The sequence below is a fragment of the Mustela nigripes genome, chromosome 9 (genome assembly GCF_022355385.1).
Source record: "Mustela nigripes isolate SB6536 chromosome 9, MUSNIG.SB6536, whole genome shotgun sequence".
Taxonomy (NCBI): domain Eukaryota; kingdom Metazoa; phylum Chordata; class Mammalia; order Carnivora; family Mustelidae; genus Mustela; species Mustela nigripes.
The window spans coordinates 48,063,136-48,091,053 of NC_081565.1; the positions used below are offsets into that span (position 1 = coordinate 48,063,136).

A 27,918-nucleotide genomic window follows, 5' to 3' on the forward strand; every position below is an offset into this window, starting at 1 on the left:
GTAGATGGAGAGGCAGGCAGAGAGAGAGAGAGAGGGAAGCAGGCTCCCTGCCGAGCAGAGAGCCCGATGCGGGACTCGATCCCAGGACCCTAAGATCATGACCTGAGCTGAAGGCAGCGGCTTAACCCACTGAGCCACCCAGGCGCCCCGAACAGTGGTTAATTTTTATTGATTTGATTATTGGAGCTTATGCATGAATAATCTATCACAACAAATAAATAGGTAAAATCCTATTAAGAAGAAGTAACTGCTCCTTAACAACCTAATTACTCTTTACAGTACCTCTTTATTTTGTGCCGGAAACAACCAAACTGGCCTCAACATCCACAGTAAACAGAACTATTGTAAATAAAAGTGCTGGAGCCAAAATAATGGTTGAAGAGCTACGTTGATGATCAAGAATTAAGATCTGTCCCAGACACTCTCCTTTTTTTATTCTTCGTCACATATTTAATTTGAAACGATGATGTCAATTGCTTTTCTTGTCTGCTCCTCAAAACTAATGCCACAGTGTTGCATATTGTGCTATATACTAAGTATGAATTTCAATAAAGTCGTTGCTTTTTGGATATTTTTATCCCTAAGCATTACCACTAGAAAATTTTTTTTTGGGGGGGGGGAATATTTAGTACTGGAGAAAATTATCTTAAAATTGATTTGCAAAATATCTTCTATTATTGCACTGTTAAGTATTCAAAAGCTTTCTCAGGTTTTTACCTTAGAGCGCAAAGATCTCCAGTTATGCTGGACAAAATTAATCTGCTGTTATTCCTGTTTTGATAGCTTTTAATTAATAGCCAACTTGTTAAAACAGCTTATGAATGATACATTGAAAGACTGGCATAAATTCCTTTGCCCAAAAGTTGAATCTAGAGTATTTAGGATTGTGTTTTCTTTCTTTTTCTCCTCCTTCTGGTCTTTTTGTTGTAAAGAGGTCACGTAAGGACGTTGGTGGAAGGGCTCCATGCGCCATCTACTGACCGAATTTATGTTTTCAGTGCCTAGGGAATGAAATTTACCCCCACGGTGGGTTTTTAAAGGAGTCTGAGAGAGGAGGGGTAATGGGAAAAGACTGTCTCTGACTCTAAGGGTTATTGGTGCCTCCTGGAATAAATTTTAATCCAACAAACACATAATTCAAAAAAGAGATACCAGTCCCTCAGCACGGGGACAAGTTACAGAGAGAATCACAGGAAAGTCCAGCTGGCATTGGAAGAGGTTAGTCAAACTCTAAAGTCACCTCAAACTTATAATCAGATTGTTGTTTTCCACCTATGTGTTGAGCTACACTCACTGCCCGGTGCTTGCTGCCTTAAAGGAAACGGCTTTATTGTAATGGCACATCCAGATAATCATCAGTTCCCTCTCTTATTATTCTGAAGGATTTCTAATTATCTCATCAAAAAGTGAATAATGCATAGCAAGAAGGTCCACCCTTCATGTGGATGCCAACACACAGCTTGTCTACTTAAACTTAGTTCTGATACACACACACACACCTATTTGTACAGATATGCAAGATAATATGCATCTGTGTACATGTGGGTTAGTAGAGAAATAGCACTTGGATTTGGATTAAAATGTTTCTCCCCTCAAGCCAAAGAAGTTTTCTAGCTTGTAGCTGGGGAGAGGTCAGAGTGTCAATTTTAGTAGTTCAAACCACTGGATTTAGAGTAATGGATTGGAAATTAAAGTTGGCCCGAAGTGCACGGATCTGATTTGGGTTCTCTTTCTGTGAGCAGCTGGGAGAACTGAAAACTAGCAAGTAGGACTCCAGATGCTTCAGGTAACCTCCTTCCCCCCTCTACTGCTCTCTTTAATCCAAGGGCTGAGACAACTTGCTTTCGTGGTTTTAAGAAAAGACGAAAACCAGAAAGTTGAGCCAGAAAGAGGAAAAGAGGCAAATAAAGACAGGAAAGCAGGGAGAAGAGAATGAAGCCAAAGGAAAATTCAGGGGGAAAAAAAAAAAAAAAGATGGGAGGCGAGGGAAGGGGAGGAAAGAAAACAAAGACGGGCAAAAAAGGAATAAGGGCTAGGAAGATGCAAGGATCTTTCTTTAACCAACCGGAGTTACACCCATCTTTCTCTTTCAAAGCAATTGTCTAGATCTTATCCGTTTCCTTTGTGAAGGTTGTCGGCGTTGCTGAAGGAAGCTAGTCAGTACTCCTCCCCACCACCCCACGCGTGACTGCGCTGCTGAATCCTCGGCCACTGAGACCTAATACCCGAGTGGGAACGTTTGCAGGAGCGCAACTCTGGGAACACTCTTGAGACGGTTTGTCACCTGGGAGCATAACCGGATTAATACCCAGAGTTGGATTACGCTGGCTGTCACCAATACGCCTAAAGATTATAATCCAATTTATGCACATTACAGCCAGTATTAACTTTATCTGCTATTTTAAGACTCCCAGTTGCCCCGCGTGTCCTCGGAGGACAATTCTCCAGGTTCTGATGCAACCCACCAGGCTGTCAGGAGGGGAAACCTCCCGAAGAAAACAACTCTAAGCTTGGTCCCTGAGGGTCTGCACCCGGTACTCCCAGGTGTCTCACCTTCACCTGGGCACCGCTTTGTGATGCCTCCCAGCCGGGGATTACCAAGCGGGAGGAGTTCCCTTGGAAGGAAATAGCATTTTTGTTCATTTCATTTTCGAATTTTCTGTGGCGGTGGCAGAAGGGCGGGGAGTGGAGCCGGTGGGCGGGTGCCTGGGAGTAGGTGGGGAAGGGGGCCGGGAGATTGTTGCGGGTTATAACAGTCGCAGCGACTGCTTTTTGATGTTTGTTTGTAGACTGCCATTGCTCTCGCTCAGTCCTTAAGTAAGTTTGTTTGGGCGTGAGTTCTTGCCTTTTCAGCACAAAACCACAAAAAGACGCGGTGGAAAGTAAAAGAAAGCCCCTCCTTCTCCTCCTCGCCCCCCCCCCCCCAAGCCTGCTAACGCCGAAGACTTGATTTAACACCCCTTCTTCGGCTGCTGGGGGCTCTAGGCAGTGGCTACATTCCAGCAGTTTTAATCCGTTTTTTATTGTAGGGCGAGAGGAGTTTACATAGGGGCTGGGATGGCTCCCCAGCTGGCCGCTCTCCCCACTAGCGCCCCTTCTCCGCCCTCTGCTCCACCTCCCCCCCCTCCCCAGTAGGAACCTGTTACTTTAAGCAGGGCGTTCCAGTGTGGCGGTGCGGGCCGCCGGGGTTTCGGGAGGTGGCCGGTGATTGGCTCCTTCGAGCTCCCCCTGGCTCGCTCGCTCGGCCTCCCCGCGCGCTCCGCCCCGCCCGCGCGCCCTCCCTCCGCCCCGTAAGGCTCTGAGCCCCGGTGTCAGGCGCCACGGCGCATGCTCCGGAATCTCATCCTCTGGCCCTGGAGCTGCTGCTGCTGCTGCTGCTGCTTTTGCTTTTGGGGCTGAGTTTAATAAGCGAGCGAGCGAGCGAGCAAGCGAACGCGGGGGGAAAAAGGCAGAGAATGTCCGCCATCTACCCTCCGCTCCCGGGCGCGCTCTCATTCATAGCAGCCTCTTCATGAATTACAGCTGAGGGGGGCGGGGGAGGGGGGTACCACACAACACCCCAGCAAACCTCCGGGCCCCCAGGCATGGCTAGCTCGGTAAGTACATGCAAAAATAATAATAAAAGATTCCCCCCTCCCCGCCTTTCCTCCCTCGCCCTGCGCCGCCGCCGCCGCCCAGACAGCGCCAGCGCTCCGCGGTTCCAATTAGAGAAAGGTTGGTACGGCTTGCAGGGAGCTGCTGCCTCTCCCTCAGCCTCCGCTCCCCTCCCTCTCTCCACCCCCCCTCCCGGCGCGCGCGCGCGCGCGCGCACACACACACACACACACACACACACACGCACACAGACACTCACACACTCACCCCCCCCCCCCCCCCCCCCGCGCCTCCCTCTCTCCTCGCCTCTCTTTGCAATCGCAAGAAGGACACTCTCGCTCACACGCGCGCACTCACACACTCACACGGTGGAAGGAGGCGAATAATAACTCAGCCATATTTCAGCCGCCGCCGCCGCCGGGAGCCGCGGGCACAGTCCGGGGACGCGGCGAGCAGCCTCGGCGGCCGCTACGATGGTGCGTTCTCCGCGGCGCGCGTGTGTGAGCCGGAGTGTGCGGGCTGACAGCGGCGGGGCCGCACGCAACTTTGCCCCCGCGCTGGGCTGTGCGCAGTCGAGCCTCGGCGGCTGTCCGCCCGCCGCCCTGCCTTTTTGAATTTTATTTTTTGGGGGAGGTGGGAGCTACTTTGGGGCCACTTTGGCTCTTGGAAGTGTGTTTCGGGGGGGCTCGGTGAGGCTGGCCTCGCCGATCGCGTGGGGGGTTTTTGCCGGGGGGTGCGGGGTGCCTTAAGTTATGGATGCCTCGGCGTGTTTTGCTGCGGGCGTGTGTGTGTGTGTGTGTGTGTGTGTGTGTGACGACGTCTCATTTTTGTTGTGCACGAAACCAGTGCTAAGAGCACGGGAGTTTGTACCCATCAGCAGAGGCTGCCTGTAGTTTCCATTCCGCCTGGCACAGCGCTCCACACGCACGCACACACACACGTACACAAAGACTTCCTCGGCGTGTGCCTGTCGCCGCGGTACTTTCAGGGAGGGGGCTCACCAGAATCCCCCCACCTCGGGGTCCCGACTGCCTCCCTTCCCACACCGGGAAACCGCCCTGGCATCGCCTCCTAATTGTCTTCTAATTTGTTTCCGATGCATTTGTTGTCGTGCTTGTAGTGGCTGAGTGTGCTTTCCCTCTTCCACCCCCACCCCGACCCCCGGACCCCCTTCCCGACTGGGGGCAACATTCCGTTACAATCCCTGCGGGTGTGGATGCGGGGCCCCGGGCGCCGGGATCCGGGCCGGCCGAGTGGGGTGTATTTGGGGGTGTGGGGTGTGCGCGCCCACGCGCGTGAAACGTGGATGCAGAGGGCACCGCCGTTTCCTTTTATGTGCGTTTCAAGAAGGAGGAAAAAAAATGTCAGGCGCAATGTTCAGTGTCGAACGGTCGCCTTCCTGTTGTTCACGGCTGTCTCTCCTCCCCCTGCCCGCAGTGTGCCGTGCAGGTGAAGCTGGAGCTGGGGCACCGCGCCCAGGTGAGGAAAAAACCCACCGTGGAGGGCTTCACCCACGACTGGATGGTGTTCGTGCGCGGCCCGGAGCACAGTAACATACAGCACTTTGTGGAGAAAGTCGTCTTCCACTTGCACGAAAGCTTTCCTAGGCCAAAAAGAGGTAGGGCTCGAATACAAAAGGAGCTTGATAAAAAATGTCTTTGCTCGCGGAGGAAACAATCGCTTGGCCCGGGCGGTCCCCCTGCCCCTCTCCCCGCCCCCCGCGTCGCGCTCGCCGGCGTCGCCTCGGGACTAGGGTGCGCGGCGCCGCGCTGGCCAGGTCCGGGCTCCCGCCCGCGCGCGCGCCACTTCGGCTTCGGGAAAGTCACCGCCAAGAAAGGACCGTCAGGTGTCGAGTGTTTATTCATCCCAAGCCAGCCCTCACCGGTCCTCTGGGGTTAGCCGCGGGTTCTGTGGGGAAGGTGCAATTAGTTGTTGGGTTTGGAAGTGTCGGGGGTGGGGGGGCGCTGGAGGGAATAAACAGCTTGCGCCTTTTTTTTTTTTTTTTTAAACCTGGAGAAATTGAGATTTACCTGCGTTATTAGCAAGGAATGCATGGGATGTAGTTATTGTTCCGTCTCGAGAAGTCGCCTCTCTTTAGGGTCTTCTCGGTCTTCCTGCCTGTGTATTCGGCACTAGGTGCTGGTTGTCAGATTTTCCTTTCAGTGGGTTAGCCACCCCTACCCGGCGCCGTCAGCATTTTCTGTTTAGTCGGGGGTGGGGGGCTTACTCGTCCCTAGCGCCCCCCCCCCCCCCCGCCCTTGATTGCCCCTTTGATTTTTGAGCAGCGTCCCGAAGTCTCTTACCCATGGAATCTCCGGGGGAAAGAGGGTCCCTGCAAAGGTTGAAGCTAAGTTTCAGAGGAACGATGTGTTCCTGCCTTCTGTTTCAGTCCTTCCCCACCTTGGTTTTTAGCCTGGGTCTCTAGTTTGCATAATCCAGCTCAGCCCCTCCGATCCCAAACATTTCCCATAAAGCGCAGGACGGCTTTGAAAAAAAGAAACGGGGTGTTATTTTGGAGGAAAATTAAAGAGGGTTTAAGAAATCTGATTTCTGTTCCCTTCAGCCTCCGGAAAGCTAGTGTCTGGTTGTTTTAGTTGGATTAGTGGAGGTAACAGTACAAATACAATAAGGTGCTTTGTTTGTGAGCAGGTTTATTTATCTAACTCGACACAATGGTTAGTAGTTATCTTCCATTTGATCCGTAATCTTTATTGGCATCTAGAACTCCTGCAGTTTCTTAGAGTAACATCATAATAAATCCATTCTGCTTAGAGCTACTGGAAATTATTGAGCATTGAGGAGCTGAATAAAGAAAGGCGAAATGCTGTGTGCCTCTGAGGTGGCAGAGGTTTGTGCTGATGCTTATTTTTGTTTCCAGAGCTCATGTGATGGGTTGTAGGATTGTATATTTTGCCTTTAGTGGTTTGTTTTAGAGCTCCTCATGAGAACTTGAACAGTTGAATTTGATGGGCTTTGCTGGATGGTTAATAAATGAATCCAGCCTCTAATAGAGGGGTAGCAATATGCGTGGCCTCTAGGAAATTGCATTTTGATTTTTTTAGCATTTTAGATCAAAATATAGCCAGAGAGCTTTTACTTCGTATTTCCTCAGTATTGTAATTAGGATGAGTATTGTCAAGTTTTCTGTCACTGTGTGAGGTTGGGTTTGATGCTTGCTTCTCCCTCTCCCTTTTCCATGTGTCTATAGAGCCACTGCAGAGGAGTTTAAACAAAAGAAACCACCTTCTAAGATCCTTGGTATCCACTGTTAGGACCATTTGGCTGCTACTCACTTCAAAATGAAATACATTGAACAACAACAACAAAAAGCAGTATTTGTTGTATTAGGAAAATGAAGACAGTTGGCAGAAGATGTAGCTCTTAAGATAACTTTGTTTAGGCTCTTTAACAATCAAGCAATTGGCATTATGAAATGAAAGATGACCAGCCTCCCCAGATTTCAGCACTGTTTCTGTGCTTCAGTGTGTCTGTGGCAATGTTCCCCTGCTTGTCCCCTACTTAATGATTTTCTGTCCAGCCAAGGGAACGGGAGGGTGCTGGCCTGCACAGCCCACACCTGGGAGTTGTTGCTAGGCGTGGTAAGCTGCTTGATAACACTGATGTCTTAGCCATCTCTAGTGAGAGATGCCTGCTTGCTGAATGGGCTCTTCAATTTTTTATTTTCAGCTGTGGACTTTCTTTATGTAGTCTATACGCCATTGTTTTAAAATGTTTATTTTTGGATTTTTATTTGTATGTGTGCTTCCCATGATGTGACAAGTCCTGGGAAAAATGCCAGCTTACATAGCCCAGGAGAGACCTTGTCATACTGTAATTACACATGATTCAGATTGCAAGAGAAGGTTTCTCTGTTCATCGGGAATAGTTAGTTGTAAATTTCAAGTAACACCAAACATGCCACTTAATCCTGGGACTTACTTTGGGCTTATAAAGTCTTTGAAAGTGGTAAGAATAAATACAGAATAAGGATGCCAATCATTGTAATGTCTACTTCAGTACCTTTTAAGGTGTTATATTTGCCATTTTATAGATCTGTAAGTGAGAAATTGGAAATGGGGAGAAACTGCAAGAAGGGCTTTGTGAAAAATCTTAGTTACAAGATATTTAAAAGAAATGCACATATGCCCAGCTGTAAGTGGCTATTGATAATGACAGGCTAAATCACTTTCACCGTATACAGTAACTGATAATCAGAAGTGGACCTTCCCACTGAGGATGAACTGCTCAGCCACGAAGGTGGATGAGTCCTTAGTTTTACGAATCTTTGGTTTGGAAAAGCAAATTGATTTTCAGCTTGATTTCCTTTATTTCACAGTAGTATTATGAGAACTTATAGAGGAAGAAATTACAGTATTTTCAACTTGTTGCCTAATGAGAATTACATGTACCATTTCAGAATTGAGCTAATTGGACTTGAATTAATGAAGGTTTACTCTGTCCTGAAGATGGGTTGGAGACTTAAACTTAAAATTACTAGCACAGAGTACTAGAAGAGAGATTTTGATGAAATAGTGAAGCCTGGAATATCCATTAGCTGGTACAGAATAGGCAGGTCAGAGTATAATGCATTTTAAAACTATCTACTTGCAAAAAAAGACCGTATCTTATTTGTTAGTACCAAAGATTTATAATAGTCTGATATGACTGAAATGAATGGTCACATTCAAAACATTTCATTTAAAATATTAATGTTTTCATCTTCAGTATGATGTGAGTTTGAGTGAACTTTCTTTCCAATTATAGCCATTCTTAACTCTTGCAGTCTGTTCCATTGACATTTATGATATGAAATCTGTTGCTTATTATTTTATGTCAGCTAATTTGGCCATTGGTATGATTTGATAGCTTTTTATTTCTAGCCCTAGTCCTTTGAGTGGGCAGATAAAGCATAATAAATCCACACTTAGAACTTTCCTTTGATTTAAATGGTTGAGCCCAGCATTACTGTGTAGTTCTGATTTGTGTTAAGGAGTCTTCTGAAATAATTTGGGTAACTTTTTATCAGGGTTCCTAAAATTTGAGACCAACCAGTTGCAGATACTGCACGTACCTGGTGTGTTTTCTCTTCTGAGGTGTTTAAAGGGTTTCAGGAAAAAGTAAAAATGTATAGCTAGCTATTCTGATACATTCATCGAGTGTTAGAAGATTTATGTAGAGTTCTGTATGGAATTCAAATGACCATTGAGAGCAGTTCTACTACTTGGCATTTTGAAGCAACATACAGCATAATTTTCCAAGGCACTTAAAAGCTGAATTATTGAAGGAAATCTCCTGCTTTTAGTGGGAATGTAAATTGGGCACGGACATTTTGGAGGGCATTTGGCAACATCTATTAAGATTTTAAATGTTTACACCCTTTGACCCAGCAGTTTTACTTCCAGGGATTTTCCAGCAGATCCAGCTTCACAGCTACACAAAGTTACAGCATATTGCTTGTGACTTTTTTAAACAGCAGAAATTTGGAGGCAAGCCATATAGGGGACCCCCAGCTGGGTACAGTTAAATGATGGGTGGTCTGTTAAAAGGGGGTAAATCTATTCGTAGACGCAGGATGATCGGCAAGAGATACTAAGTGAAATAAGTCGCTAAATCAGTGTGATCCCGTTTAAAAAAATATGCTTATACAACTAAAAAGTGCATGTGTGTATGTGTATAAGTAAATGAATTTTGGTTGAATGGGAACCCAGCTCCTACCAGTAGTTTTTCTAATGCGTGCTCATGGTGTTGGCAGTGATAGGTTGATAGGTGTTTTTGTACTGTTTGATTTTTTTTTTTAAAGTTAATTCTGTGTATTTAAAACATTCCAGTGAGCATTCATTACTTTTTAAGACTAAAAGTCAAAGAGTAAAGGCACAACATAGAACTATCTTGGGTAGATACTGTTGCTCAGTGGTGAGAAGTTATGGTTAGGAATTACAGACTTATATTCAAATACTGGCTTAAGAGACTCCTAGTGTGATCTTTTTAATTCTCCCCCCTTAAGATTTTATTTATTATTTGAGAGAAAGAATGAGAAAGAGAGCAGAAGCAGGAGGAGGGTGAGGGAGGAGCAGACTCCCCACTGATCAGGGAGCCCCAACACGGGGCTCCATCCCAGAGCCCTGAGGTCATGACCTGAGCTGAAGGCAGATGCTTAACCAACTGAGCCACCCAGGCGCTTCCCCAGCTCCTTCTGTGATCTTGAGCAAGTCATTTCTCTCTCTGTTTTCTCACTTGGGTTCTCATCTATGTTCCTGGAATGATGAAAGAATACAACCATTACCTCATAAATTGAGGATTAAATATGAATCAGCTGTTCTCAAATTTATTTGCCTTAAGACTGCTTTACACTCTCAAAACATAGACTCCACAGAGCTTTTCCTATGTAAGTTATATCTACCGATATATACAGTATTAGAAATGAAACCTGAGACATTTAAGAAGTTATTTATTAATTTGTTTAAAGATAATAATCAACCCGTTAAAGGTAGCATGTGAAAAGTATCTTAATGAAACATGAGTATTTTCAAGAAAACAGAGTGAGAAGTGTGGTATTAATTTTTGTGTGTACAGATCTTTTTGATGTTTTGGAATAATTGGATCAGCTTACGTGCTTCTGCATTCATTCTGTTGCATTACCACACATCAGGTAGCCTCTGGAAACCTCCACAGTACTCTTCTGAGAGAAGGAGTGAAGGAGGCAAATAATGTCTTAGAGTCGTTGAAAAAATAGGTTTTCCCTGGGAAAGGTTTTGGGGATCCTGGGATCCCTGAATACACTCAGAGAACCTCTGGTATAAATATTCAACACAGAACCTGGCACAGATCAACTCCTTTATTAATATGTGGAAGCTAAGTTTTTAAAGCCATTACTATCGTTGCTAATAAAAACATTTAATGGAAAGAGGAAAGATAAGTCTTCCAAGGTATTTGACATGGTTAAATTCCATTATAACAATTATCTAACAATTTTTTTTTTTCCAGAAAAGGAAAATCCAAACTTGGGTTTTGGTGGATATATTTTATAGTTAATATCCTTGTCCAGTTTATGGCATATTATTTGTATAAGCAGAAGCCTTTTACATCTGTAATTTTAAGTGACCCTCTGTAGGGTCCCTCTGGGAGCAGGGCAGGGGTATCAATCGGTTTCATAATTTTACCTTAAAGATTCTTTGTTCTTTCTCGTTTTTTTTCAAGTTTCCTTCCAGTGGTCTTCCATGGGCCAACCTTCGCCCTTTAGTTGTTTTTCTGGTAAACTATTACAGATAACCCTCTGCTACTTAACACAGCTTTTACAGTTCTAAGATGTAGAATTTTTTTTTCTTCTTTCTTTCTTTCTTTCTTTTTTTTTTTTTTAAACTTAGTGACTTAGGAGTGCCTAGGTGGCTCAGTGGGTTAAGCCTCTGCCTTCGGCTCAGGTCATGATCTCAGGGTCCTGGGATCGAGCCCCGCATTGGGCTCTCTGCTCAGCAGGGAGCCTGCTTCATCCTCTCTCTCTCTGCCTGCCTCTCTGCCTGCTTATGATCTCTGTCAAATAAATAAAATCTAAAAAAAAACAAACAAAAAAACTTAGTGACTTAAATCTTCAGAAGGTAACTTGGAAAGCTTAGATAGGTAGGAGAGGAGGAGATGTGAAACACCATTGTTCCAATTACATGATTAAGCAAGGACTTACTGTATTACTGAACTTTAGTCTCTAATATTTATTGGAGAGATTTTCAAACATTTTGGATCCCTGATCTCAGGGTTTCTCACTGTCCGGTTGGAAGTAATACAGAATTCTATAATTTTTTCCCTTGGCTTTTATACTTGCTTGATTCTATGTTTCATTCCTCAAGCAAGAAGCTACCATGTAGAAAGAGAAATTCTCATCTCAGTGATACATATTAATATTCTTTTGAAACATTTTGCTTTGTGTGTGTGGCCAGAGTCTGTAGTTCATTCTCTTCCTTGTAACATACATTTTCATGCTTTAATCTTTTATTCTTTTGTATTTTGTGGTTCTCCGCATTCTTGTTTATAGTTCATTTCTGAGAATACAGTTTGTCTGGAAAAAGAGTCCATTGGTATTACAGGTATCTCATTAGTATTTTTAAATTTACAGATGTAGAACTTTGACAGTGTACAATCCAGCTTTTATGAGGAACCCATGTATTTTTTACATTGTTATTTTATTAATTTATAGGTGTGTGTTCATTGTGAAAAATCAAACTATAGAAATATGAAGAAAAGGGTTACCTGAGAATTCTTTACAAGACCAGTGCCCTAACCCCTGAGCTATGGAGCCACCTATGAGAATTCTTTATAGAAAGCCATAATTCATATTTTAGTAGATATCTGTATCTATATATACAAACACACACACACACATACACATTAACTGTAAATTACCTGAATTCATTCAACAGGTAGTTTTTTGAGGTCCTGTGTGGCTAGAACACTTCCAGGAGCTGGGGCTATAGCATAAATGAACATTTCTGCCCTCCTGGTATATGGTGAAATAGCATCTTTTTAGGGCTGGATTTTATGGTATTACATCAAATATACATTTATTACAACTTCACATAGACATTTAGATTGCTCTTAGTTTTAATTTGTTAGGATTAATGCTATGATGAACATCTGAGGCATTCATTTTTACATTTTTTCCTGTAATTTCCTTGTGTTATATTTACCAGAAGGGAGGTAGCTGAGACAAGGTGTATAGATTTTAAATTTTGATAGATGCATTACCAAACTTTCCTCCAAAAAGATTGGTTTATGTTTCCCCAGGGATCGGATGAATTCCCTTTTCCCTATGTGGTTGCCAATACTGGGAATTAACAGTTTGTTGTTGTTGTTTTTTTTTTTTTCGTTGTTGTTGTTGTTGTTGTTGTTGTTTTGGTAACTCTTCATCAATTTGCTGGATGAAGCAGAACTTCATTTTTATTTTCATTTATTTGATTAATAGCGCTGCATGTCTTCACGTGTCTATATATTTACTATTTGTCGTTTATGATATGCCTATTTTGTGCCATTGTTCTAGTTCTCAAAAAAACAAAACAAAAAAACCCCAATGAAAATACAAAGGAAAGAATGATATAACAAACATTCACATCCCCACTACCAAGGCTGGATAAATGTTTACATTTTATCGTATTCGAATCTTTGTTTTGATTTTAGGGAATTAGATATTATAGCTAGGCAGCTAAAGTTTTTAGATGCTTCCCCATCCTTTCTTTCAACTCTTCAGACTTTCTTTCTTTCTGTTTATGTACATTTGCACATTTATACTGCTGCAAGTAATAGTATATTATGTTATAAAATCTCCATAAAGAGTATCATACTAGATGAGTCCTTTTTAAAAATCGAGATGTAATTTGCATACTGTAAAATTCACCCCTTTAAAGTGTAGCGTTCAGTGGCTTTTAATATATTCACACGGTTGTGGGACAATTGCCACCCTTTAATTCCAGAACATTTTCATGAGTGAATAATTTTGTAGCTTACAGTTCCCCCCTCCCCCATGTATTTTAGCCTTTTCACACACAGTTCATCAGTAGAGAGCCAATTCATTTCTTTTAATTTCTTCTGTTCACTATTTTCATGGTAGGAAGAGGTTCTATGCTTACTTTTCTGTTCCCCTACTAAAGAATATATAGGTCATTGTCTGCTCTGTGCAGTGAGCATCTTTGAATGTGTTACCTTGTACAGATGAACAAGATTTTAGATATAGGCCTGGAATTTGAGTTGTGTGTGCGTTTTCATTTGTATTAGACATTGTCAGATTGCTCTACAAAGTGGTCGTGACGGTTTATACTCTGTCAGGGAATAAGGTCCATTTTCTGTACAGCTTGGTCAACGTTGGATATTTTCAGATTTCTTATTTTTATACTTAGTTGAAATATGGTATCCTTTGTTTTCATCTGCATTTCTCTGGTTTTTCGTGGGGTTAAGCATTTTCTGTATGTTTACTGACCATTTGGATTTCCTCTTTATTGACTTTTAAAAATGTCCTTTGTCTTTTTTAAAAAAGAAACTTGGGATCTTTGTCTTTTTCTTATCTGTAGGATGTTAATCCTTTGTTGTTTGCCTTGAAAATATCTTGCCTCATTTTTATTTCTTTTTCTTGTAACGTAATGTATGGTATCTCTTTGTCATACACAAGTTTTTAATTTTGCCAAATTGACCTATTTTGTTTTGTTTTCCTGTGTGGTTTTGGGGTTTTGTTTAAGAATATAATTTGTGGACTTAGTCATATGCTTAACCAACAGACTTTCTACATGCAGGATACAGGGAAAGGACTGCTGAGAAGTATGAGAAACAGGAGGTTCCTGCCTTCAACATGCTTGTATCTTGTAGAGCTGGGAAGGACATTTGAGATTCTGCATCCTTCTTTATCCTCTTTTTATTTTGAATTGGAGCCTAGATGTGAAGTGATCTTGTATGTAGACACAACGAGTCACAGGTGTGCTGGTGCCAAAAGAGAGCTGGTAATAAATGGTGGTAAATGCTTACTTTTAAAATGTTGAATAATTGTTCACTTATATTAGCAGACAAATATTCAGCAATACCTGCTTTTGTAGACATGATCTAGGATTTAATTAAGTGGTGGTAACCATGGTAGATACTGCTTAAGAGGGGAAAGTTCTACAGCTACTTTCAGGCAAAATCAAATTTATTGGGTGGATTAATTTAAGGTTCTCCTTTGAGATGAAATCATTAGGAAAATTTGATACTGAATGGTAGATATCCCCTGATATTTTGCCTTCCCACTGTGGTGGGATTGCAATTCACAAATGATCCAGAACATAGTTTTTTTTTTTTTTTTTTAAAGATTTTATTTATTTATTTGACAGAGAGAGATCACAAGTAGGCAGAGAGGCAGGCAGAGAGAGAGAGAGGAGGAAGCAGGCTCCCTGCCAAGCAGAGAGCCCGATGCGGGACTCGATGCCGGGACGTGAGATCCTGACCTGAGCCGGATGCAGCGGCTTAACCCACTGAGTTACCCAGGCTCTCCTCATCTTTTTTTTTTTTTTTTAAAGAAAATTATGGCTTGGGGCGCCTGGGTGGCTCAGTGGGTTAAAGCCTCTGCCTTCTGCTTGGGTCATGATCCCAGGGTCCTGGGATTGAGCCCCACATCGGGCTCTCTGCTCAGCAGGGAGCCTACTTCCTCCTCTCTCTCTCTGCCTGCCTTTCTGCCTACTTGTGATCTCTGTTTGTCAAATAAATAAATAAAATCTTTTAAAAAAAGTAAAGAAAATTATGGCTTATCTTGAACTTAATCGTGAGGTCCATTTATTTAAAATAATGTTCATAAGTGATTATAAAGATGATCAGTTGGATTTAATTAGAGTTATTATCCATGTCAGAAGATTGATATTCTCTGAACCAAATAAATTTTAAAATATTTGATTTTGCCAAAAGTAAATTTTTTCTTTGTTTTCAGCAGAAATTATTAGTTATTTCCCCATCAGTACCAGGCCAAATCCTGTGTGTATGTATTGATTTTAAAAAGCAAACTATACATTAGCAATTTCCTAAAATATTAATAACAACAGTGGCCTACACAGTAGGGAGAGTTGCTTGCCTCTTAATGTATCTGGATATAAATTTAGTCTGCATGATACCTTTAATCTTTGAAGATAGGTTTTATGCCCTTACATCTACTCCCTCCCCCAGAGTGGTGTTGGGAGAAATTACAATCAGATTATTCTATGTCCCTATTTATTTTGACATAGATTTGTAACATTTTGGATGTTTAAAAGTAAGGTTCATTGGCCTTTTTGTTATACCCATAACTTTTACCCCAAATACTTCATTAACATGAGTTGCTGCATAATGAAAGCTTTCTTTGTATTGAAGAAGTCTTTTTTTATTTTACAAAAATTTTCTCTTGTTTAATTTCTTTCCCTGTTCTGTTTTACAAGCAGTTGTTTTGTAGTGACTACGTGAAAAACAGTTTAGGCTGTTGGGATTTGGTTGCTTTTAGTGGGATAGTTTATTCAAAATGTTGACGTAGCTCCAGATTGCCTTATTAAAGATGCTTGTTGTAGGACTTTTCCTACCTGTGCGCAGAAATAGTAAGGAGCAGTGGGAAGCTTCTTCCTCATCATATAAACACTGAGCAGGAGCTCGTGTTCTATGCTCCATCAGTCCTGCACTGGCCTCCCCTCGTATGTCTGCTGTTACTCATCCGATGAGATGGGACCTGTATTATCACTGCGGATAGCACTCATACCTTCCATCAGTGTAGTCTGGATGCTGGAAGTTTCTGGCAGCAGTATAACATAAAGGCAGATAGGTATTGCTAGTAGGTAAGAGTTTTAGAATCCTGACTTCAGCCTCCACTCCCCTAAGTGGTAAATTTTTGCTCCATGTTCAGAAACTGATTTCTTCTGTACCTCTAATAATTGACTATGTGTAAACAGAACCACCACCTGAATTTAGCAGGAAGCATTGTGTCAGCTGAGAATCACATTTTCTAGAAGGAGTTTTAGCCTATGTTATAGGCAAAAATGAATGTTTCTCCTTTTCTGTCTTTTCTTCCTTTATCTTTTTTTCACCTACTTTGGTGCTTTTTAAAAAGCTAGCCACAAATTTTAGAGACTTGGCTAGGTCTATCACTTAAAAAAATTTTTTTTTAAAGCTACTTAATTCATGAAATACAACTAGCCTTTTAGCTGTAAAAATAGGAGTCAGGTGGGGGTGCCTGGGTGGCTCAGTGGGTTGGGCCTCTGCCTTCCACTCAGGTCCTGGTCTTGGCGTCCTAGGATCTAGCCTCACATCTCAAGTTGGGCTCTCTGCTCTGTGGGGGGCCTGCTCCCCCCCCCCCCTCTCTGCCTGCCTCTCTGCCTCCTTGTGATCTCTCTCTGTCAAATAACTAAATAAAATCTTAAAAAAAAAAAAGGAGTCAGATATATTCCAGAAACTTGTAGAGCAGGATTTAGCAATGCAGTAGAAAAGGCCCTGTCCTGGGAGGCAGAAGGGATATGTTTGGACTGAATAAGCTCTGTGGTCTTTTTGAGCTCTGAAATAATTATTTTTCCTTAGTTTTTTTTTTTTCTTTTAAGGGTAAGTTCTGAGCATATCCTTCCTTTGTCTAGTGTTTCCTAATGAAATAACTACCATTTATTAGACCAACTATGTATTGGTTATCATGTTGTGGATAGACATGTGTTACTGTATTTAATTTCTTATGCTTTATATTGTGGTAGTTTGGAGAATAATTTTTTTTGAAAATAGAAAATTATTGATATGAACGTCAGCATATTGGAATTTTACCTTTTTTAATGGTGAGTGAACAGTAAGCTGGGTCATCTACCCTAACAGGGAAGTAGGGGGATTAACCAGATAGGTGATTACGGTTTTGTTACGAAAAGTTACTTTCTCATAATCTCAGTGCCATTTATGCCAGCCATCAACACTACTTGTAGGTTGGAACATTCCAAGAACTCAGGATACCATATGTTTATTTGAAACTTCTTCAAATATGGCTCTTGACCAGGTCATTAGACCATTGAATTTTTCATGAAAATTAACTGAATTTTTTTTTCTCTTTCATATAATGTAGGCCAGACCTTGAAATTTTGTCCTTGTGTTTTTCTGAAGCATCATGTTTCAGATAACTGCTTGTGTTTCTCCTATCAACAGAATAGTTGGGGACTTTGACTTACCATGTAAACAGGTTAAAAAAGTATGGTATTTCAAATATTTGATCATTCATGTTACTTTCAGGGTTTTTCTATTTAATAATTCAGATGCTTAATTGAAGTTGATTTGAAAAGCAGTTACTCTTCCAACTTTTTACATGTGACTTGCTGCTAATGTAAAAAACAATTCTAGTTATCATTCCAACTAGTTAAAGGGAATTGTGAATGATGCTAGAGCGAAGGATTTATTTACACAAATATGCAAAAATATAGAAATGCAGACAATTTAAAGAGAGCAGCAAATAAATGAGAATTATGTTTAAAGGCCACTTAGTAGCTTGAAGTTAGTGTTACTTGACATAGTAGCTTTCTGTAGAGGCTTTTTTTTTTTTTATGGTTTATTTTTATCATTGATTGTAGTACTTGATTCAGTCCATTATCTTTGTATGAGAATGGCCAGAATTGTTCATTACTCACATTTTGAGAATTGTGTGAGAGATAAAAATACATCAGTGAAAAGATGGAAAGAACATACTTAGCAAAATGTTAATAGAAGTTATCTCTAGGAGATGGGATATCAGGAATTAAAAAATATATATTAAATTGGCTTTATTCCAAAATTCAGTACCCCCATCCAGCAAATAGAAAGAGTTCAGGAAATGCTTATACTGGGTTTTTTGAGCTTTCTTGAATAAGGCATAATTATCTTGTGTGAAGGTAAAACTAGATACTTAAATGTACATATGGACATGTTTACAATAAGATTTTATTTTTTTTAAGTTTAATCTCATTTAGAATATAAAAATGTCTTTCCCAAGGAACACTTTCATATTTTGTTATTTGGAATTTTAGTCACCTTGTCATTTTGAGTGTTTCTTTTAATAGCACTTATATATGCACAGATGTTTCAAAAGTTGATTGTAAACTTTAAGAAAAACATCTAAATGATATTCTTACCTTTCTTAACAAAGTTGCTGTGTTGAAGTTGTAAAATGAATCAGATTAACCTGATTTATGAGTACATGATTCATAGACGATGTTCTTTGTAGCAGAAAGACAACCGTTGTTTAGTATTTCAGTACAGTGTACATTTTTGAAGCACTTAAGAATGTTTTGAAAAGTTTCGATTTCTTTTTTCCTGTTGAGTTTGATAAGCTTGTTAATTAGTGTGTTTATCTTGATGTGTATAGTATTGGAAAATTTTCCAGAGCCTAAATCTGACTTTAAAAATTGACACCAAATGAAAAGGCATCAATCATGCTTAGATGTCATAGTGGCAGGAATAGATGGGATCTGTAGTTGCAAATAAAGACCCATTTCCATCTTGTGTCTTTGTATATAATTTGGAAGTTAAATGTTAAATTATGAGAAATAGAAAGTACCCGGACAACTACCAAAAGCAAGATAAAAATAGTGTTTCGGGGAGGGAAAGAAGAGATGGTTCTTTTTGAACGGATGCATACGTGTGTAAACACAAACAATATTTTAGGATTGAAGCAGTTCAAGTAATATTTTGTATATTACTGCAAAAATAACCAGAAGTTTTAAAAATGAAAATTAAAATGTCATTTTGTGTTTTCTATACAGTACAGATAGATTAATACAGACATTCCTTAAACACAAGTAAAAGAAATTTCTAAAAATAAAAAAGATTTCTGCAAAGATGGAGTTAATTTTAGTTGTCTTAAAGGTCTCCTTGCAACCCAAAATTCATCTAGTTAAGTCTATGATATGATATGTGGGATATTAATATCTTTACCTTTGTAACATTAAAAAGAATAACCACTGAAAGTAGTATGTGCAAATGCATATCAAAACTGTACGTCAACTAAGAATAAGTCTGTTTTCCCTTTGGTTTTAGCTGCTTTTATGAAATTCATAAATGACAGATTAACTCCACCTCAGAATGTGAAATATAAAAATTGATGTTTGTGATCAGACCATTTCTTTATTAGCTGTTTGAATAAAATTGCCACTTTAAGTTCCATTTGCTAGCATTCGGAGTAACATTTTCCATGGTCTTCATTTAGTTCTGCTGATAAATTTTTATTTAACTATTTCTATTCCTTTGGAGAGAATTCTGAGTGGGATTCATAATAGCCTGGATTCTTTTTTTCAGGGTTAAGATGTGTATGAAAATGAGGGAAATAGACTCTTTGGCCCCATGATTACAGCTCCCCATATTTGCTTACTATTTTTATTATTAATTTATGTGGATGGCTTAACTGCAAATACAGAAAATCAAGTCATTGTTTTAAAACTTATTCTAACTGAATCCTCAGGGGATCACACTTAAAACTTTGAGAGTTTGAGTAATATGAAGACTTGGTTTGAGTATTACAGATTGTTAGAAATTCCAAATTTGGTACTAAATTAAATATATTCCTAGAATTTTATTAGAGTACAGACAAAGCTATAGTAGACCAAGATAATGTATAAATGGCCCTTATTTGGAGCATATAGAGTGGGAGCATATTTTGCAGTGGAAGGGGAACTAAAGGAGAAGGTGTTCTCTACTTGTAGACTTGTAAAGGCCTCAGAGTTTTCTTTATGTTATTGTAGAAAGACATTATTTTTGCTTTGGCGTGCTTAAAACTAAAGGGCAAATGATCCAAAAGAATAATCTTGAAATTCAATAGCAAGAAAACTACTTGACATTGTGGGCTAGAGGCCAGCAAACGTGTTGCTTTCATTGAATGCGTGGGAAATGGGGCAGGCCTGGAATTTAAAGAGACAGGGTGCAGTACGCTAGAAAAGAAAAGCCCCCCTGTATGATTTGCCTACTGGGAGAAAAAAAAAAATAGACTTACAGTTTCCTCTAAAGGATCTTTATTGGATCAACTATTTAAGACACTGAGTGAATTTTTCCTAACTCTGCCTCCCATCTCCCTTAGCCATCTTCTCATTGAAATTGGTGCCGGGTAAATTTGTTTATAACAGAGGAGAAGCAGCTTTTCAAATAAAAGTACTTTGTAGCCTGTTCAAATGGAGTATAATGTAATTCTCCCTGAAATTGAGCACTTATTACTTTGTTTATGTAGCTGTTTAAAAAGGGGGGAGGGTGCGATTAGTATTGTGAGGGGACTACTGGAACTTTTGCTTTAGAAATTTCTCTCTTTTTCTGTCTGAGTTTCCTCCCCCATCCACTCATGAATCCCCCTTGGCTCCCTCCCCCACCTCCCACAATCCCTCAATAAAATAGTATTTAAAAGACTTGAATAACCAGTCCTATGTACCAGCTTCTTGCTCGAGGCAATAATGTTGTACTATTTTCAATGGGTGGTCTTGAATCTCCATGGGAGATTTCACAGGCAGTGGGTTCCATGACCCACTAAGTGTATTATTTTGAACATAACCAGTTAAATTCCTGAGCCATAGAGAATATACAGAGATAATTTTACATGATTGAAGTCCCATAGTTAATTACTTACAAATCAATTTATTTAGTTTTTATTTGAAAAATTTATGGTTTAAATCCCTAAAAGTGACACATATTATTAACCCAGGATTTGAGGTTTCCTTTTTAAAACAAGTAAGCCATTCATACATGTCAATTCAGGAGTACCCATTTGCGTGTATGTTTTAATTCATAGGTTTTTTTGGTTGTTTGTTTGTTTTAATTTTTTTCCCTTTAGGAAGCCAGCAACTAGTAGTCATTTCCAAATGTTAAGTTGTTGAAGTCCTGTTTCTCCTACGGGAGATACTGTAAGATGATAGGACTTACAGTAAAAAAATAGATCACATAGGTTTAGAATCAGTATCTTTTGCCTGTGGCATATAGCCGAAATGTATACCAGCCTGAAATTTCACTAAAATTGCTTTGGGTCAAACCTCCGTGGAAGCAAGCAGGATTGGAATTAAAAATTAAATGCTGGATTGAGATTGCCCTGTAGGGAAGAAAAATGTTTCTTTAGGTGAATTTACTTAAATAAAACAATGTATTTACTTCTATGTTGTAAATATTGAAATGGGAACTGCTGCTATCCTGCCCATTCCTGCTTAACTTGGTTGAAAGTAATTTTGGGAGTTTCTTCCCAGTGTAAACCTGTGGTTATTCACCAGAGTGATAACCTAACTTTGTTGGGTCACTGATTTGATGACTTTTCCCCCCTTATTTATATTCTTGAGAAAATTAATTAATTTCTGAAGAATGTTGGATTTCTATTTCGAGTACATATCTTTAAGTCCTGAAATACCTGTTTTCCATCAGCTAAGTCGATAAGCCTTTAGGAGCAGGTATCCTAGATGTGTTGGTAAATCCAGATGTTCTATGATGAGAGATCATTTGTGTTTATTGTAAACAATGTAAGTAATTTTAGGTGGAAAATTACAGGCTTGGAAGAGCTGAGTTTGTTTCTTGTATAAAAATTATTGTACACTTGGGGCACCTGGGTGGCTCAGTGGTTTAAAGCCTCTGCCTTCAGCTCAGGTCAGAATCCCAAGATCCTGGGATCAAGCCCCGCATTGGGCTCTCTGCTCAGCAGGGAGCCTGCTTTCTCCTCTCTCTCTCTCTGCCTATTTGTGATCTCTGTCTGTCAAATAAATAAAATCTTAAAATTATTGTACACTTGTTTGAGGTCAGAGATGAAACGATGTGACTTCTGTTTTCTTCACTGCAAAATTCACATCTTTTTAATGTCTCATCAGTTTACGGCACTAAATGTTTGCCTTTTCTTTTTTAGCTCAGGACTAGTCCTTGAGCAGCTAAAAAGTTTTCCAGTAGTTTTTAGTAAGTGGGTTTAAAGCAGTGATAGCCATCCGAAGTTTAACTTGTGTAGCCAGCATTTAAGAGTTATTAAGATTGTCTCCACACACAAAAAAGAAACTGCTCTTAGGGTCCGTCTGTACATGTGAATAGAAGTTAAAGGTTGGTTCAAAATTAGCTTGTCAAGTAAACTTTCTGACTGACGAATAATTTTGTTTTCATTATCCGTTCCCTTGGCTGAAAATGAAATAGAAACGATCTGGTTACTAAAGACCGGCGCTGTATTGGATCATTTCCTTGAGCTTTTGCTATGATTGTTGAAGGCAAAGTTAGACAGCTGCTGTAGATTTTGCCAGTGGCCTCACAAAAGAAGTTGTTTAACCCTGTTAGTTTCAGACCCCGTTATTTCTACTTTGCAGATATCCTTGCTGTGTTCGGTATGAACCATGTCTTCTCTGTGTTAGATCTGAGTCTCTGGGAACGCAATTTGAGCTTGTGATTTATAGAAAGGTGGTATAGCAGAAAATGAGTAATTTTAGGACTCCATTACTAAACAGTTTCATGTCTTAAAGTATGAAAAATCTCAACAGGTTTGCATATATTGTGGCAGATTTAAAAACTGAGACTTTTCTGTTAGACTTGGTTTTTTGTACCTGAAGATTGTTAGGGAATTGGGAAAATTGTGAAAAGTGGTGAAAATGGAGTTTGACTTAAAATCCATGACAGTTGGGTATTTAACTGTCCTTTTTGGGGCTTCAGGTCCACAGGAAGTACTAAGTCATTGACTTTAAAATCTCATTTTGGGTAAGTGTCGAATTAGAACAATGCCACCTATTCTTGAAATTGATGTCATAGTGTTAAAAACCCCAACGATATTGGATTCTTTTTGCATAATGTGTTTGCATCATTGCCATAGGTTTGAAGGGCAGGGAAATACTTCATTGTTAAGGCTGAAGAAGGCAAGATTTTGAAACCTGCTGCTTGTGATTAAATCAGTGTGTTTGCCCGGAGGCTTCAGCCATTCAGTCTGAATTCGTAGTCTAAAATTTTGGATTCCTTCTCTGTTTGAAAATAATACTTCTTAAAAATTTTAAGACTCCCTTTGCCTACTCACATGAGAACTACTGAGGCAAATGGTCACGGTTAAGATTTTCAAGCAATCAAGGCGGAAGATACATTTCAGTATTTTCAAGAGAAAGTTCATAGCCATTTTACATAAAATTTTACTGGGCTTTTCGTTAATCTAAAATAACTGGCCTATAAGTACTTTATCAGTGAAAACTGCTCAGCATGTAAAACGAGGGGTAGAAGGAGCACAAAGGCTTCCTGCAAATTAATGGCACAATGAGCACTAACGGACTTGCCAGCCATCTCCAGCTGTGAGATTATTATCGTTTTTGCAAACCCTTTTCCCTCAAAACTAAATCAAGAATGGTAGAGTCCTGATAAAAAGAAGTGGAGAAAAGCCTAACTAATCCTTAGATGAGTTACTTCAAACGTGCCAAAATAGAATAAAATCAGTTAATAGCATGGATTAAAGGTTACTTTTAATGCATTTTTATCACTCACGTTGAGAATTTTGTTGTATATTAATGCCTTTGGCCTTTGGTTTAAAACAACAACAACAACAACAAACAACAACAAACAACTGGAGAGAAAATACGGTTACATTTGAGAGATTCCATAATCCAGTTGTTAGAAGGAAATTGAGTACTAATGTTAGGTGCCAGAATTGAGCTAAGAGATAAAAGCTGTGTACTTGAGATCAGAGCTGAAAACAGGTAGCTCCAGTTTAGAGCGGTAAATTTTTGGGTTATAATGAGAGGGTTCATCTGCATACTTCGAGGATTGATATATGTATAGATTTCAAAAAAGAAGATGGCTCTGTGTCCTTGGATAAATATGTACAAGTTATTCCCTGGAGAATATCCCACAAGAGTGCTAAAATCAGGTCTGGATCAATGCTTTAGAATTGCTTGATACTTACAGGTGGTAGAGAGACAAGGAGAGGGAGGTAAGAGGCAGGTTTTTGGTTGCAAAGGTAGTTTTCCCCTTGTATGCACATGTCTGGGATCTTTCATAATCCTGAGGAGACTGTGTCCTCTGTACTGCTAGTTCAGAATCACATGTTTGCCAACTACTTACTTTGTGAAATACTTTTTTCTTAACTGGCCTATTATGATAGGGCTGCCAAAAGTACTGGATTGAGGAAAAACTGATTTGGCATGCTGCCTTTGGTAAGAAGAATTTTAAAAAGTAGCATGTCTTTCTCTTTTTAGGTGCAGGGACGTAGCTCTTGGGGTGTGTGTGTACGAACCTTAATAAAACTTTACTTTAAGAACCTGGGCCCTGGAAGATTTTATAGTCATGTCACATTTGCCAATCCCCTAAAATGCCAAAGTGTAAGTTTCTCTAAAGGGAATTAGCATGTATTTTCTCTTAGTGGATGTATTGCTTTTGCTGTAGCTTCATTATTGGAGATAGCCTGATGGGTACCCTCAGCACCTGGGTGTGATGTGTATGTCAGGTCCTCTTGTGCCATCCCACATAGAGTGATTTTTTTCCTAAGCCATGTGAGCACTGAAGTCTGTTAGTTTACTCCAAACATGCAGTGCCCCATACATAAATTTTCTCTGTTGGATATGCTGACCAGATTTAACCTTATACAAAGCTGCTAGCTTGAATGAGTTTTGCAACATTGAATAAATACTGTACTGTATAGTTATTTATGTGCTCAAGAAGCTGAACTTTCGTTCCATCCCAGTAAGTTCCCGTGGGATGAGTTGTTCTAGTAAATCAGAAAATTTCTCTGAAAGCAGAATGATTCTTAATTTTTGGAGGCTTGAAAATGGGGAAAATAGCCATATGCATGAGGGGGAAGAAATTCTAGTTGACCCACATCTAAAAAATAATTCAAAGTACTTGGACATCTTAAATTCTCTCAGGGGGAAGAAACCCCACCACAATGCTGTCTAATGGTTTTATTTCTGCAGTTATGTCTTTGTGTGTTTATAGGAGTGGGAACATTTTATCTTCTGTGTTTCTGTTGAGGTTGTTTTTCAGCAGTGTCCCAAGAAAAGTCCTGGAGGCTAGCTTTGAAGCCCTGTGGACAAGCTGGATATCAAAGAGCCAGAGGAATTCGGCAGTAATTGTTTTATGGCTGGTCAGAAATCAGACCTATTTGTATAGGTAGCACACAAAATAGCTGTGATTTGACAATTTGGTGCTATTTATACCTACCATAAAAAGAGAAAAGAAAAAGTTAAAGGGGTATTTTGGAAACAGGAACTAAGCTGTAAATGCAAATTGCTTCACCATTTTCTCAAAGGAACAAAAAAAGGAAAGGGTTAGGAAGTTTTTATTGAAGCTATGTTATTGAGGATCTGTCTGCTTTCAAGACATTTAATATTGCACTCACACTGAGACTACACTTCTTTCTGTTTTGCTGTCCCCCCCCTCCATTCCCATCTGAATAAAGTTATTTTTGTGGAGCAAAAGGAATTCTCTGGAGAGGGGGACAGTGAAAATCACAAAGTTTCCAACTCTATCTTAATAGACTTTAAAAATTTCATCTTACTGTTTTTATTTAGCTTTGGATAAGAACCATCTGCTGTTGCTAGAGCGAATTTCTTTCTTTCCACGTAAGTTATATTTTCAACAAGTAGTCATAGGTTGTTTACTGAGGTGGTGGGTGAGGATTCATGGCATTTAGGAAATATACAGAAGGAAATTTTCACAACTATTCTTGATGTGTCTGTGAGAGAGGTCTTTTGAATACAAAGTGCCTAAACTGTTACTCTCACCTAGAGTTTATATTGCAAGCTCAAGGTGGGCCGTGTATCACCGTTTGTCTGTAGTTCGATGTGCAGCAGCCCCAAGTGAAGTTTTGACTGCAGAATGTCACTCAGACCTTTTGAGGTTGTCAAATGCTTCATTGTTTTTTCTCGAAACCCCCAGCCTCAGAGCAGTCTGAGTCTGGGGCAGCGGGGCAGAGAAAAAGCAAACACGTCTATGATTGACTACATTTTTTTTTTTTTAAGAAATCCTAGAAATGCCTTGTGGACCTCTGGGGGTTTGTCACAATTTAAAACCATTTTTTACCATTGGAGGCGTTCCAGTGCTTTCAAATTGGGTTTATATTAATTTGCTTTGGTTTTAATTTTTTTTTCCCTGGATTCTGATCAGTAATAAGTAGAGTGGCCTTTGGCTTGTGTACCTTAATTTTTGGGTAAAGGAGCTACTTTTGATTGGATGACAAGAATTCACTGAGAGTAGGAGAAAAGAATGGGAAACTGGTAGAGATAAGTCTGGTTTGGGGACAATCAGTTGAGTCTTTTTTGTTTTCTCAAATAAACTGTGAAGAGTCATAAGTGGCTTAATCAAGATTTAAAACATCGGAAACTAATAAGAGATTGTATGTCAATTAAACTTCAATAAAAAAAGGTTAAAGAGAAAGAGAAGTGTGTTCTTAAAAAATGAAAACAAAAAAGAAAAACAAAAAACCCCACAAAACCCCACAAAACGGGGGAGGGGGATGAATCTCCTAAAAGTTGGAAACCTAAATTGGATTTTAAGATGGATTCCGCTTAGGGAAATAGGTGAAAGGACTGTATGGAGAAGAAGCATTCTGGATTGTTCTGGATTGCTGTTACTCATCACCGAGTATGAAAACTCAGGTTGGGGGAAGGTTAAGGACATAGGCAGTTGCAGACCATCTTTGTGGGTGGAGAATATATAGCAGGCTTAGGGCCGGGTAATGAAGGGTTTTATTTCTAAAACAGTGATCGTTTATTCAGCCAATGTGGAGCACTTAACTGTGTGCCAGGAATTGCTCTAAACATTGAGGATAACAGCAGGAATAGAGGTAATTCTTGTCATATAGAAGAGCATCAGGCTTGTCCAAAAACAAAGCACAAGATGAGTGCTTTTATGAAGCTGTGAAAACAAAGCCGTGGTGACCAAGTTCTGAGTGACTAATGGTGCCCAGGTATCAAACTTGAACTAAGGTGTTGGGTGTTTTTTTTTTTTTTTTTTTAATTGCAAGAGAAAAGTCTAATAAAAAAGAGAATGTAGATTAAAAAAAAATCTCTCAGGGATGGATTTTCATTTCTTTGATGTGTCCTTCCATAAGGCTGTATGGTGCTTTTAGAGTTTCAAAGCTGTCTAGATTAGTATCATAGAATATAGGGTTTCATAGCTGAAAAGGAGTAGGAAAGCAATTTATTGTTACCTATGGCTTAATTTTGTACTCTGTTATTTGCATTTTACAGATGTGGATCCAAGACTCAAGATTAAGTAACTTTTTTTTTTTTTTAAAAGATTTTATTTATTTACTTGACAGAGAGAAATCACAAGTAGACGGAGAGGCAGGCAGAGAGAGAGAGAAGCAGGCTCCCCGCTGAGCAGAGAGCCCGATGCGGGACTCGATCCCAGGACCCCGAGATCATGACCTGAGCCGAAGGCAGCGGCTTAACCCACTGAGCCACCCAGGCGCCCCTCAAGATTAAGTAACTTGCCCAAGGTTCATATGGCTTGAGTACAGTGACCATATGTCCTATTTCCTAGGGATTTGTCACAGTCTTTTTTAAATTTTTTTAAAAGATTTTATTTATTTATTTGACAGACAGAGATCACAAGTAGGCAGAGAGGCAGGCAGAGAGAGAGGAGGAAGCAGGCTCCCCGCTGAGCAGAGAGCCCAATGCGGTGCTCGATCCCAGGAGCCTGGAACCATGACCCGAGCTGAAAGCAGAGGCCTTAATCCACTGAGCCACCCAGGTGCCCTGGGATTGTCCCAGTTTATGCCTATTGTCCTGTGTCACTCTCAAAATGGGTGCGTTTTGGATGATAGATGATATGGTCAATGTTTCTGAGTGGCGTAACTAAGATTGAATCTCAGGCCTTTTTGACTCCCAAGTCATAAGCTCACTACTGTTTTACTGTTTATACTGTATTTCCAGTTTGGTCTAGTGAGAAGGATTCTGAGGCATT

General features: G+C 40.1%; 1 protein-coding gene across 2 annotated transcripts in view; it reads left to right on the forward strand.

The window, feature by feature from the left end:
- Positions 1-3,313: 3,313 nt before the first annotated feature.
- The window catches only part of MLLT3 (MLLT3 super elongation complex subunit), a 277,576-nt gene continuing 252,971 nt past the window's right edge, over positions 3,314-27,918 (forward strand). The window contains exons 1-2 of one of the 2 annotated variants that reach the window (XM_059411570.1): positions 3,314-3,596; positions 5,032-5,212. In XM_059411570.1, the coding sequence (XP_059267553.1) occupies positions 3,585-3,596; positions 5,032-5,212 (193 nt within the window). In that variant the 5' untranslated portion in view covers positions 3,314-3,584. Of the gene's footprint in view, positions 3,597-3,882; positions 4,071-5,031; positions 5,213-27,918 lie in introns of those variants that run through there. The other variant, XM_059411571.1, reaches the window with a different exon arrangement.